This window comes from Trichoderma virens, assembly GCF_000170995.1.
Source record: "Trichoderma virens Gv29-8 chromosome Unknown TRIVIscaffold_86, whole genome shotgun sequence".
Lineage (NCBI taxonomy): Eukaryota > Fungi > Ascomycota > Sordariomycetes > Hypocreales > Hypocreaceae > Trichoderma > Trichoderma virens.
This window is the reverse complement of record NW_014013663.1, coordinates 375686-389250: the sequence shown is the minus strand read 5'-3', so window position 1 is coordinate 389250 and position 13565 is coordinate 375686. Positions and strand designations below refer to the sequence as shown.

The 13565-nt window shown below is 49.8% G+C and overlaps 6 protein-coding genes across 6 annotated transcripts; 4 read left to right on the top strand and 2 right to left on the bottom strand.

Moving 5' to 3' along the window:
* Nucleotides 1-79: 79 nt before the first annotated feature.
* Nucleotides 80-1996, top strand: TRIVIDRAFT_123178 (uncharacterized protein; the record flags this gene model as incomplete). The annotated part of the gene is made up of 3 exons (XM_014097115.1): nt 80-898; nt 957-1170; nt 1236-1996. Coding segments are annotated over 3 exons (1794 nt in total), but the record flags the coding sequence as incomplete, so codon positions are not given.
* An 826-nt stretch (nt 1997-2822) lies between these two features.
* Nucleotides 2823-3599, top strand: TRIVIDRAFT_225704 (uncharacterized protein; the record flags this gene model as incomplete). Its single annotated transcript, XM_014097114.1, has 1 exon — nt 2823-3599. The coding sequence occupies one exon, from the start codon at nt 2823-2825 to the stop codon at nt 3597-3599; it is 777 nt and encodes a 258-aa protein (XP_013952589.1).
* A 339-nt stretch (nt 3600-3938) lies between these two features.
* TRIVIDRAFT_204543 (uncharacterized protein) lies at nt 3939-5239 on the bottom strand (the record flags this gene model as incomplete). Its single annotated transcript, XM_014097113.1, has 4 exons — nt 3939-4377; nt 4433-4806; nt 4875-4979; nt 5090-5239. The coding sequence occupies 4 exons, from the start codon at nt 5237-5239 to the stop codon at nt 3939-3941; spliced, it is 1068 nt and encodes a 355-aa protein (XP_013952588.1).
* A 672-nt stretch (nt 5240-5911) lies between these two features.
* Nucleotides 5912-7387, top strand: TRIVIDRAFT_77150 (uncharacterized protein; the record flags this gene model as incomplete). The annotated part of the gene is made up of 4 exons (XM_014097112.1): nt 5912-6109; nt 6366-6650; nt 6747-7032; nt 7106-7387. The coding sequence occupies 4 exons, from the start codon at nt 5990-5992 to the stop codon at nt 7276-7278; spliced, it is 864 nt and encodes a 287-aa protein (XP_013952587.1).
* A 143-nt stretch (nt 7388-7530) lies between these two features.
* TRIVIDRAFT_47618 (uncharacterized protein) lies at nt 7531-9458 on the bottom strand (the record flags this gene model as incomplete). The annotated part of the gene is made up of 5 exons (XM_014097111.1): nt 7531-7829; nt 7883-8166; nt 8223-8706; nt 8765-8947; nt 9041-9458. The coding sequence occupies 5 exons, from the start codon at nt 9456-9458 to the stop codon at nt 7531-7533; spliced, it is 1668 nt and encodes a 555-aa protein (XP_013952586.1).
* Nucleotides 9459-10898: 1440 nt separating this feature from the next.
* TRIVIDRAFT_58449 (uncharacterized protein) lies at nt 10899-12747 on the top strand (the record flags this gene model as incomplete). Its single annotated transcript, XM_014097110.1, has 2 exons — nt 10899-11102; nt 11170-12747. The coding sequence occupies 2 exons, from the start codon at nt 10899-10901 to the stop codon at nt 12745-12747; spliced, it is 1782 nt and encodes a 593-aa protein (XP_013952585.1).
* Nucleotides 12748-13565: the final 818 nt, after the last annotated feature.

The window sequence follows — 13565 nt, the reverse complement described above, 5'->3', positions numbered from 1 at the left end:
GGTCAACTACGGCGGGAAACTTCAACTCAAAGCGGATTCCCCTGTCCTCTATCCCGATGCGTACATTCTTTATAAGCCCCTTGAATTCGCCATATACAAGTATTATTCAACGGATATACCAACAGAGACCAGAGACACGCTACAGCAAGATGCCAAGATGCCAGTTCCAGAACCCAAAAGCGAGGTAATAAAACTCATTTCGGAGGAGATGATTGCGTCAGCAAAAGCATTTGCAAAAAAGAATGAAGATTTACGAAAGAACTTTCCTTCTCTGTCCGCCAAGAATGAGATGCAAGTACCATACTCATGGTGGTACCACTACCGCGACCATCGAAACATAATTAATGATCTACCAAAACCCCAGGCGGAGCTCATCCACCTTCTGACTAAGTGGATAGATGACAGTTACAGTGAGCTCTACAGCCGAGTTGACAGCCAATTCAGGCGCGGAATGGTCTCCGCTGCATCTATGAGTTTCTTGATCCAGCCTAATGACGTTTTGGTCCGCAGAGATGCGGAGGGTGTTGAAGCTTTTTTGGCAACGTCATGGTTACATGAGGAGAAAAGAAGCTCTGAGATACAAGAGACTTTGGGAGATCCAGAGTGCACTCTCTTATCAGTGCCGTGGTCGAAGAAATCCCAGTGGAAGTGGGAAGTTGACGCGTGGTCATATGTCTACAATGGTGTTTTTTATCGGATGATGAGAAAACTCATTATAAATATTGACGCGGAGACAACTGATACAGAAATCCCGATTGTGAACTTGGATGTGTTTCCGCTCCGCTTCGCCTCACGAGAGTTACAAGAAACGCTGAGACGACGAGGCAAGACATTCTGGAGTTGCCGACATGGCAGCTACATCTCATACGACAGTAAAACCAAGACCGAGGACTCTACAGTAAGATTTTTGAATATAGCCATCAATGAGGAACCAAGGCCGCTAACAATTTACATAGCTGGGACAGCGCTACATGGTAGACTGCCGAACATACAACAATTTACATCTTGAATCTCTGCTCGGTCAGGATGTACCGCGCAAAGAAGATACATTAACACGCGAATTCAAGGTTGAATCGGCCTTTATACAGCAAGAGGAGGCTCCATTGGAGCCTGATGTGTTTCTTTTCCCTCGCACACTTATTGGCTACGACCTGCAACGAGAGAAATGGGGTACGTGTTCTCACATCAATAAGATCCATAAACAGCGAGGAGCAAACTAACGACCTGCAACTTAGATCACCTCGACGTCGATCTAATCAAAGAAGTAGCCTGGAATAAGAAAGCATTCAGTCATCTCGTCGCAGAAGCCGAGATAAAGGAAGTAGTCCAGGCTCTCGTCACAACAAAGATTGCTACAGAAAGAGGAACAAGCTTGATGCAGAGCAAAGGCAATGGGCTCATCATGCTCCTGCACGGAGGTCCCGGAACAGGAAAGACATTCACGGCCGAGAGCGTGGCAGAATTGGCCGAGAAACCTCTCTTACCCGTGGCATGTGGCAAGATTAGCACCACGCCCAAGTATCTGGAATCAATGCTCCACCTTGCGAAAACTTGGGGATGTGTAGTTCTGTTGGAGGATGCAGAGGTTTTTCTAGAGCGGCGCTCTGTGGACAACATGGCACACAATGCTCTCATCTCGGACTTCATACGCGAAATCGAATCCTTTGACGGCATCCTCATCTTGACGTCAAAGAGCATCCGCAATCTTGATAAGGCTTTCAAGTCACGCATACGGGTATCTCTCCACTATGAGCCACTGACCCAACCACGACGGGCACAGGTTTGGCGGAATTTTTTGAGCCATCTTAGCTCCCTGGGTGAGAACAGCATTGACTTTGATGACATCGAGAGTCATATAGGTGAGCTTTCAGAGCGAGAGATGAACGGACATCAGATCTGCAGTGCCATTACCACCGCGAGGCAGCTGGCTCAGTTCCAGGGCAATACCATGACCATCGGCCACTTGATATATGCTATCGGCATTACTGACAAGTTTGCCACTTTTTCCAAAACTTGAGAGAGTGATCCTAGAACGATCGGATACCAAGTGGTGAAGTTGTATGTCGAACACTAGCCAAAGGAGAGGCTAGCTTATGATACGTTTCACTATTGACCGAACGGAATAATTGGTGATTCATCCGAGAGACATATCAGTCATTTCTGCTCCGTAACCGGTATCTATTCTACTCACATGCAATATCCATCTCTCCTTTTTTTCTCGCTGCCAAGTTATTATGGCGTCTGAGTCACCCAACGCGGCCTCCCGAATATCGCCCCATTTCCATCCCCTCTTTCAAGTGTCCGACCAACAGCATTACAACCAACAACACAAGTCATTCATTAGTCATGCAGCAAAATCAGCGATCGAATAAGCATACCTTCTCTATAGCAATCGTTTTATGGATATTCATATTGGTCTCTTCAAATATGCTTCTTTTCCGGCAATATTCTAGGGTTGATGAATGAATATGACTTCTCTTTGCTTGGGATCGATGAATGCTGTAAAATTTTCCCCAATATTCAAAGAAACAAAAGTACTTGCCTAATTAACACTAGTCTCTACCGTCCATACCTAATTCAACATTAGATGCCAAGGCTGTGCTGCCTAGCATCCTCCTGATGCGTTCAAATGCATGTATATATATGTACATGTACTCCCTGCTCCAAGATCCTTTGTATTCCTGTTCCTCATGATATATTGTGCGATTAAATTTTTTGGCAACTCAAAATAATCTCATTCGCTGATTTACATCATTTCCAAGAGTCTCCCAGTCATAAGAGAGCAATTCTGAGCTGAGCCGGACCAACAACTCATCAACACAATGTCCACCTTCCACCCCTTCCCTCGTCTTCCAATTGAGCTTCGCATTCGTATCTGGAACCTAACGGCCTTTCCTCGTATCGTACGTGTGAGAACCCATATGAGAAGGAGATGGGTGACGGTTGGGGAAACGCTGGTTCAATATGTGGCTTCGTCAACTCCCTGCCCTCCGGTAATGCAGGTCTGCCACGAGTCTCGACAACACGCGCCATATGAGCAGGCCTACACAAATGGTTTTGAGCCTCGTTACATCTGGATCAACTTCGAGACCGACATGATTTGCCTGGAAGAAAACAAAGACCCGCTATCGCTGGCAAACCCGTTAGCGCTCGACCCTCATGAAGAGGACATACAACGGCTAAGGTTCTCAATCAACAAGGAGGCGGATTCTGAGTGGTTTTTCCATTTTGGCAACCAACAACTCTCAAGTTTTTCCAGTGTCAAAGAAATTCACTTGGCGGTAGACAGAAAAATAGCCGGGTTTAGTGTCTCGGCGATGGCAGACACCGTAGAGTACTGTTTAGGTAGGTATGCTGATATCGTCAAATTTCTCGACGTCGGGTCAGGACTTATGATGGATGCAAATCAAGTTCGCTTAACGCATGCTTGGATTACTTGGCACTCTTTTGAGCGCTATGGAAAAGCAAAATTAGACACATTTGAAGAGGATATGAGGTGGATGCAAGATGATGATACGATTCTCACATTGTCGGAGATTCACGTCATAGAGGATGGAATTGTAGAGGTTGAAGAAGATGAGAGTGGAGAAGATGAATAGCAGCTGTGCATGCAGCTAAAATTATTCGTCTCATTATCCTCTATATACATCAGGATCTGATAAATGCGAACAAAGAGTCTCCAACCTTCGGAGTCAAGCCGACCTCTTTGGACGTATTCTAATTATAGAACCGCATGTCTCCTGTGCTGATGTGTTGGTCAGCAACATTGTATATAAGCTGAACTTCGGAAGATAAATTAAGCTAATGCAATCCATTATGTTTATACGACGTCATCAGAGAGTTCCCAACAGCATCTAACCAACTTTCACATGACAAATGAACTTGTATTTACTACTATTTAAACACTATCTTTACAAATGCGCTATCTCATAAGGTCCTCACTGTGCTTCAATGTCATGCTGAACATAGATCACGCCCCGCGTGTCTGTCACAACTTTGTTTCCCGGATCATACTTGATTTTTGTTGTCACCGTTGGAATTTCTGCCCCATTCGTATGGAAGCTCTTCGAAGACTCTTCCTCAATCTGGCTATACTGCTTCTTGCCGTATAGAGTGCTTCTGCTGTCAGCCTTGGATCCAGCTGTGGCACTCTGAAGGCGGATATTGTTTCCATCAGATAGCTCAGTCAGTCTTGTGATGACAGGCTTGACGTAGGTCTTGAGAAGGGGTCCCAGTGTAGGAATGCAGGCGGCGATGATTCCGAGCCACAGTTCCAACAGACTGATTAATCCGATGTCGAAGAGGTTGAAGACGAAGTCGGTATCGTTGAGTGTTGAAATTGTAAACTGTAGTCTCCATGCCATGATGGCAATAGTACTGGTCAGGTTAGCATGGATATCTGTAGCCAAAATCCAGAAGAAAAACCACCTACATGAAACCAATACTAAACATGACGGAGACGACCAATTTAGAGCGTACGGCTAGCTGCAGATTCCAGAGCACAGGTAGCGGCATTATGACAATCGCAATATCGACGACCATGTTTAGTGACACAGAGGTTAGTTCTTGGATGACAATGTTGCGGCATGAGCCTCCCGGTACCGGATCCCATTGCTGAGAGATAGGACGGCACTGTGTCATGAAGAGGACGAAAAAGGCAACACCGTAGCAGCCGACAACCCCCATCATGATATGCGACCATAGCTTGAATTTCTTTGTGCTAAAGACTCTCGTATATAGCCAAAGGACCGACAGCTTAATGAAGACAGTGCCCAAGAGCCATGTGACTGCACTCGAGAGGATAAGCTGGTTGCTGCTGATTAGTTTGGGCCCCAAGATTTGAGATGACTGGCTATTAGTAGATGGAAGCATACCTTGAATTGGACACCGAATTCATACGGGGTGAGTTCGTTTGTGTGCTTGCCCAAACCATTGAAAATGGCCCAGATGACGACTCCCTCCAAGGAGATGGTGTTTGCCTGGGTTTGTAATGTCAGCCCACATACACACAACTAACCAACGTGTCCCTGCATTCCCAGGCTCTATTTTAGGAAATCAAGGGCATGAGTTGTCGAAAGATGTTACCTACCAGGGCAAACAACACCATGTAATCATCTGGAAGCGCCCTGCGCCTGGAGAGAACCGCCGCCCAGAAGCGCAGTCCGATGCAAACCGTGCACAGCACGGTGAACACACAGATCCATATGAGCAGCTGGATTCCTCGAGGGCCTGCAGACATGTTGCAACGGACGGACGACGTGGCAATGTGTGGATGCGATTGCTATTGTCGTTGGTTTGAGGGGTTCGAAGAAGTGGTAGCAGCACGAGGTGGGTTTGGCATAACTACCATATAAGTATAGCCGGAATACGTACGAGCAGTTCTGACTGCAGGGCATACCTGCAATGCACATGCTGGGTGCACTTACAAATGATACACAATCAACTGGGGAACTCGCATTGTATCACGGATGTGATGGGGGGGGCGTGTGGTCACACCAGCCATCAGATGGCTTCCGCAAAACTGCCCGTTGCAGCATCTGCTACCACTTTGTCCTGCTTCCGCCAAGTTCTTTGTACTGCTACTAGTAGTCTACATGTGGCTCATTTGCCGTTGCATGTACTCCGTAAGACGAGTGGGGGTAAGGATCCTTGCCCATGCAACCCTGCTGCATTAGGATCTCTACTCCCACAGACCGATGCTCAGCGGACAGACAAGTCCGTGCGACGAGCGTTAATGTACATTGGGAAGCATCGTCCGTGTACGCATCCATTCCTTCTACCAAGTACCTATGTTTCCAAGGATTGTGTAAGCGCTTGGCTTGAGGGGCCTGGACCGCGACTACATAAGGCTGCTTGTATAACCTGGACATCGACTCCTCCCCCTGGCTTCTGGCGGACCAAGGCATCCCGAACCTGTATAAACCTCAAATATCTATCCATTTCAGCAGACCACAAGGTCCCTAAAGAAAGCACATACGCAAACTCCCACATGATGCAGCCTCCTTTGCCCTCTGCGACGCCAAGCTGGCGCAATGACACGTACGCGGCCATCTCGCCCGCAAGGCCAGAGCTCAGTGCTTCAGGCAAGACCATCGTCATCACCGGTGCTGTAAGTAATATCTCACCTTGAGCACCCTGTTTCGGCTACTTGTGCTCCTCACATACGGTGTTCAATGCTGCCGGACCCCTGTCACCACCACTTCAAACCCTCTAGAAGCCAAGCGGCGATCCTCTCCACCCGGCTTGAGCTAGGGAATCTTACCGCAATGGAGTTTCTTGAAGTAGTTGAGCGTAATGGGTGGATGGAAGGGGACCATTGTGTCCCATCCAGGCTAATAGATATGCTAATGCGTGGCGTCCAAAAGGGGAGCGGCATTGGTCGCGAGACGGCCACGGCATTTGCAGCCGCGGGAGCTGCCCGCATTGCATTGCTTGGGCGAACGGAGGCTTCGCTAAAGGAAACTGCTGCCGCACTGCCCTCGACTGTTTCAACTTCGTCACATGTGGTCGATGTCACTAGTGAGGAGTCTCTGGCCAAGGTGGCTGGGGAGATTGGCACGTGGGACGTGCTCGTCCTCGGGGCCGGCCATGTATCCGTGCCGTCGACCATTGCGGCCTCGAACTTTACAGAGTTCTGGCAGTCTTTCGAGGTAAGCCCATGAATCATTGCTGTAATGGGTCCTTCACCACGTGGTGACGAACTGATCGTCCATGTCGTGTTTACTGAACCATTCCCCTAAACACAGACCAACACCAAAGGCACCTATGCTTCGCTTCATGCCTTCTTACCCACTGCCAATGCTACTCATGCAGCGGTCATTGCGGTGACTACAGGCACCACGGCCCTTCCAGCAACCATGGTGCCCGGTCTATCGGCGTACATGTCGTCCAAGCTCGCACAGACGAAGCTGATCGAGTTCTTGGCTGCCGAGCACTCGAACCTCTTTGCAGCGACCGTGCACCCGGGCATGGTCGAGACGGGCATCTTCACCAAAAGCGGTGCCAAGGCCGAGGCTCTCCCCATGGACAAAGGTGTGTTTCGCTTGTGCTTCTCGAGTCTTTGCGACGGCCTTCAAACTTGTTTCTAACACTACCGCACTGCTAGTACAACTTCCGGCGCACTTCATCGTCTGGTTGGCAAGTTCTGAGGCGGCCTTCCTAAACGGTCGCTCGGTGTGGGCCAATTGGGATGTTGACGAGCTCAAGGCAAAGGCCGAGGCCATCCAGCAGAGCCAGCTCTTCACTGCTGGCATCAACGGCTGGCCATTTGCCCCATAGGCGAACTTTAGATAGACTCTCGGGAGCACTTTTGAAGAATGAAGAATATGAAGTTGTATATTGTAGTATGGAAATCATTATGAAGAATGAAAAATAACAAGTTGCATATTGTAATATTGAATCATTATGAAGAATGTAGAATGACAAGTTGCATACTTTGAACATTGAATCATAAAAAAAATTAATGGACTATATTCTAGAACTACATAGACTCCAACTTCCACATCCCGACCTGCAGAATGGCATCGGTTCCTAGTCGATGGTATGTCTCTTCTCAAATTGTAATTTCAAGATGCCGGGGTTAGATGTAAATTGGTCTCTCACAGTCTCCAGGGCACTCAAGCTGTCCTCCCCTGGTGCAGCCCGGAAACGATAGTTCTTCAAGATCCTTGCCAGCACATACTTCATTGTGTCCAGGGCCAGGGTTTTACCCAAGCAACTGTGGTGGCCTGTACCAAATGGAGCATATGCTGCCCCATTTCGAACCATTTCGGGCCGAGTTGTCCAGCGCTCTGGGATGAAGTCAGAAGGCCTCTCAAAGCAGCTTTCTACTAATCCCATAGTTAGCACATGCTTCATTTGACAATGATTAACAATCACATACGTCTTCCGATGGTATATCGAGGAGCAACAATTGTCGTGTTGGGGGGGATAAACTGATCGTCAATAGTGAGGCCAAATGCGGTCGTCTTGCGATTGCCGCCCGTAAGGAGAGCGGGATGCAGGCGAAGAGATTCCTTAATGACAGCGTTGAGATGCGGCAGGCTGACGAGGGTCTTGAGATCCGTAACATCTACATTCTTCACTTCCTCGTGAATCTGTTCGGCATGTTGAGGGTGTCTGCCAAGCTCGCAGAATACAGCAATTAGAGCGACTGCTGTTGGCTCACTGCATCCTTGTAAGCATTGTATTTTCAACAGGCTTGTTCGTTTTGTTCGTCTCACCTTCCGGCCACAATTGCTAATAAGCTGTCTCCTGCTGCCCAGTGCCACTTTTCATTCTCAGTAGCTCCATTTCCTTCAGAATCCTTTTCCATCAAGTAGTAGGACAGGTCTTGCGACTGGCTAGCGCTGCCGTTTTCGAGTCTGTCGCGCATCTGGGACTGGCACCATGCTACCGTGTCAAACCAGTCCTTCAGAACGCTAACTCGCGGAGCCAGCTTGAAGCCAATCTGGATGAGCCATGGCACTGAGCTGAATGGCCCCAGCAGAGAAAGAGCCCGCTGTAGACGGACGATGATGTGATGCCATTGCTTGTTCTCAAGCATGCCAAAGGATTTGCTGAAGACAAAGTCTCCCATAATGTCAAAGCCGAACCAAAGGAGAAGGTCTCGCATGTTGGTCACATTCTCCAGTTTAGCATCTTCCGCGATGCATTGATCAAGCTTGTCAACATACTTGAGGATTTTGGCTTCATGCTCCGACAAGGCTGAGAAAAACTCCGGTGTAAGCAACATAGCAAGGTACAATTGAGGAACTAAACTGACCTTTTGTAGTAAAGCCGCTGTTCCATTCACGACGACGAGCTGCGTGAACCGACTTGTTTCGTGCTGTGACAAGGGCCTGGCCCGGATGTAAGATGTCATACCACTCTGCTTTGATACACTCGGATCGTGGTCCATCGACTGCCATGAACACATCCGGATGAAACACTGTGATTTCGGCAGGGCCTATATCGATGTCAGCTTAGCTAGCCAGCTCCCTTGCTCTGCCTTCTTCTTCCCCACAAAGACAGTATTGGTCTTCCTCTGAAGGGTTCTTACCTGTTCTGACAAAGTTTCCGTATTTCTTGTGCAAGTCATCAAGAACACGGTGATTCATTGATCCCCTGGCCGCCCAGACATGCCAGATCTTGGTGAATCTTGCATACCACGGGCCCTGGAAGCTAGCTCTGGTGAGAGGATGCAAGACGATGCGATACAAGAGTATGCTCGCAATTAGGCCGAGTATATACCCATAGCTCCAGAACACGACTCCCTGGAGAATCTGAGCGACCACAGTATCCTTCAGAATGCGCACTAGGACAGGGACGCCAACGTAGAGTGCAAATAGCTGAAGGGTAATCTGAGGTGCTTGAACATGCCATTCTCCTCGGATGTAGACAGTAATGTGGGCAATGATGCCAGACAAGGCGCCCACTGCCGTGAGGATAGCCTGCTGGTTCGCGTAGTAAAAGTCCATCGTGCCCATTTGCTTTACAGAAGAAGGTAGATGCCGACAGGAGAAACAATGAGATACCAGAAGGCAGATTTATCACGTCGCAGAGGCCGTTCACTTGGAACACAACTTCTTGCCGAGGGATAATATCAGACTGACCTTCCCATTGTGGTGCTCAGATATGTCAAAGACCACTACATCGAGTGGATTATATTCATTTTTAGACAGTCACTAAGATGCAGCCGGTGACAGCTTACATGTGTATTTGCCATTCATGTAACTAGCAGCTATAATGGACGTGGCATCAGTACGCCCTAGTTGCATTATCACCATCTTTTGGCTTGTGTCCGCGGCCTATATCAGCCCGTGACAGATTCTCTCGACATCATAGTCCCGACCCAGCTCCCAAACTCCCCTTGATGCATACATAGCCTAACCAGAATGAGCCGTTTTGCAGCTCGCTTTCATGGGCACCCCGACCGGATCCTCCCTGTATGTGAATTTGGTGGAAAACCGTGTGGTTGGATTAGCTTAATGTCACCGAATGTAACACGAATGCCTGTGAGTCCATCCATGCTTGTAAGACGGACGGCATACAAGTAGGCCGGCAGCTATCTTCAATGGTGGACGCTAAGAGACACGATCTGCCACCAGGGCCCCTTAACCTAGCCCCCAATATTGACAGGGATGTCATTGCATGATCTCCATAACCGAGCGTCACAGCGCACGCACCGCAGCGTAACTCTATCTGTGGCTCTGTCGATGCAGACCCCTTCCCGTTCCCCTGCCATTCGCCAGGGGGGACTTTCCTGAAGCGGCTTATCAAGGACGAGCAAGGGCTTTGTATCAAACCAACAACTCTACTTGGACAAGCACAAAGTGTTTACTCCATCCCCGCTCAGCAGCCATTTTACCGGGTACCAAATGGGGGGGAAGTACTGAGTTATTATCGGCACCCCCAAGCCAAAGCCAATGGCAGGATCAGAGTAACCCCCGTTGGCGCAGTCAGTCATCTCAGAGCTCTATTTGCCCGCTTCTAGCGAGGCCATTTTGTTTTGTGTGTGTCGCCACCAACACTACGCAAAACCCCGGCCACCTTCCTATTGGTGCTGATGGCTCAACCTCTTGGCGGAATAGCGGAATGGCGGCCGTCTGGAAGACTTGATCTTACCAACAGTGCACGGCACGGGAAAGAAGGGAAGCCGAGCAGTGCCTCCTCCTGACGCAATGACGGGCGGCAGTTGGTTGAATGCATGTTGTTATGTCTGGGCACCCATCACGTGGCAAGCCGATGTCGACGGAAGTGATGTTGGGACTTGAATCCATCTCAGGCTTGAATTAGAAATCCAAATCTCGTAGTCGCTGTTATTTCTTCCTCGACCCTCACTCTCTCAACTCCACGAGGCACTTTCAGCAAACACCCACGCTGAGACCTTTCGTATTGCAAACGACAAATTATCCGACATGGCTAGCTACGACTACATCATTGTCGGCGGTGGACTTGCAGGCTTAGTCCTGGCCGCACGCTTAACTGAAGACTCCTCGAAGCGGGTCCTTGTCCTGGAGGCCGGCGAGGATCTTACTGCAGATGCCCGTACGTCGGTTCCGGCTATGTGGCCGACGCTGTTGAATACGGACGCAGACTGGAAATTCAGGACAGCTGCTCAGGTGAGAGACGACCAGCTGCTAAATAAATCTGCTGTCTTATTGCTCGGCATACTAACCATTGTTTCAGGCTGGCTTCAACAACCGTGAAATCTCCTTCCCCCAGGGCAAGCTCCTTGGTGGCTCGAGCGCCCTCAACGGCCTGTCCTTCACGCCCTCGTCCAAGGCCAATGTGGACGCTTGGGCCAAGCTTGGGAACCCCGGCTGGGACTGGGCAAGCTTTTCCAAATCGCTGGCCAAATCCTACACTTTGACCTCCAAAGCAGGGACCACTGGCTCTGGCCCGCTTCAGCTCAGCTACCCCAATGATACCAACAACAGCTGGCCCAAGATCTGGCAGCAGACGCTGGGAAGTCTGGGGTTCCGCCAGTCTGGAGAATCCTACACCCAGCAGTCCAGTGGACCGGTCACCGTTGCGGACAGCATCCATCCTGCTACCAAGACGCGAAGCTACGCTGGAAACGCATATCTTGAGCCTGCTCGCAGCCGAGAGAACCTCACTGTCGTGACCGGGGCTGCAGTTAGCAAGATTGTCTTTGCCAAAGATGGCAGTGCAGTCACCGCTGAGGGCGTCCAATATGTCAAGGACGGTGAGACTCAAACCGCCACGGGCAAGGAGATTATCCTCACCGCCGGCACAATCAACAGCCCCCGGATTCTCGAGCACTCGGGTGTTGGTGATTCGAAGCTCTTGGCGAAGCTAGGTGTCGACGTTGTCATTGACAATCCCAACGTCGGCGAGAATCTACAAAACCATCCGATGGCCGGCCTGAGCTTCGAGGCCCTTGAGGACGCGGAGACAATCGATGGCCTTTCGCGCCAGGACCCAGCTGCTCTTCAAGCTGCCATGGCCGCTTATGCACAGCAATTGGGACCGTTTGCAAGCAGTGGCACCAACAATGCAGCCCAATTGCCATTCCCAGGCATCCAGACTGCTGAGGGCAAGGCTGAGGTTGAGGCGCTTATTGAGAAGTACATCACTGGCGCAAAGAATGTTACCAGCCCCTTTGACAAGGCTCAAGCTGAGTTTGTCCGCTCAATTCTTACCTCTCCTGAGGAAGCTTCCGGTTACTACATTTCCTTCTCGGGCTTTGCGTCGTTCAACCCTGATGGATCAATGGCACCACCGCCTCCGGGAACCGAAAAATATTTCTCCGTGGCTCTGCTGCTTACGCATCCCCTCTCTCGAGGATCTGTCCACATCAACTCTGCATCAGAGACATCGACAGACGTCACCATCGATCCTCAGTACTTCTCACACCCTCTCGATATCGAGATTTTCGCTCGACATCTTCGATTCGTCGAATCCCTTGCCAGTGCTGAGCCTTTGGCCAGCCACCTCAAAGTAGGCGGCAAACGCAACCCTGCTGCTCCACCAGCTGGTATCTTTTCCGCGGCCTCTGGCCTCGAGAAAGCCAAAGAGTACTTGCGTCAGACGGCAGTGGGCGCACACCACTTCACCGGCACTTGCTCCATGATGCCCAAGGACTTGGGGGGTGTCGTGGATGCTGAGCTCCGGGTTTATGGATGCCCTAACCTACGAGTGGCAGATGCCAGCATCATCCCGCTGACTCCTCGGGCAAACCCCCAGGCGACTGTGTACGGTGTAGCCGAGCATGCCGCAACCATTATCAAGGGTGGGCTCTAGAAGAGCCGATGATGGACGCCGTATCCGTAGTAGTCACATGTTTTGTTTTTGCTTGTGATTTGTGTCACAGGGGTGGCACATTGTGTATTAGAGACATAGCAATAGTTGTCGGTTAGTTTTGGAATAGCATCAAGAGTACCTTGAAGGGAATGATCGGCCAACCACCAGCCTAGTGCAATTCCTCCAGGCTTGCGTAACCGTGACTAAATTCGCTATAGTATTGTAATGTACACGTATTTACTGATTCGGCAGGCCTTGTTGAATTAAACATGTAAACGTGTGGGTTCTGCAAGGTTCATACAGGTACGCAACTTTAGGCGCTCCCCATCCCAGCAACAAACCCCAGTCTCTCAATCCCAGTCTCAATCCCAGCCCATTCCCAATGCAATCCCAGTGCCCGTGCCAAAAAGCCGGAACACTCAATCCCACTTCCCGTGCTAAAAGAGTCTTCCGGGCCGAGAAGCCCGTGGTCTGACACGGTCTCTGAAAGACTAGCAATGTTTAGCAACCGCTCGGCAAGCCTGGTTACAGGTAATATCTCAACTCGCGGGTTCCCCTTAGTGTGTGTAGTGTAAACCTCCAATATCCTAACTCGGAAGCTCCCACCTGTAACATTGCACGAGACGGGACGACAAGACACGGCACTTTACTACCCGTGCAATAGCCTAAAGTAAAGCCCGATGAATTTCGTCCCATCTTTTGACAGGTTCCTTGGCCATCCGGTCCGTGCACAGCCAAGTCTGAAGACCCGTGCACCTTGAGGACCGGGACTTTATTGCTCTTGCAGGGATCATCGATATACGAGATGTACGGATATG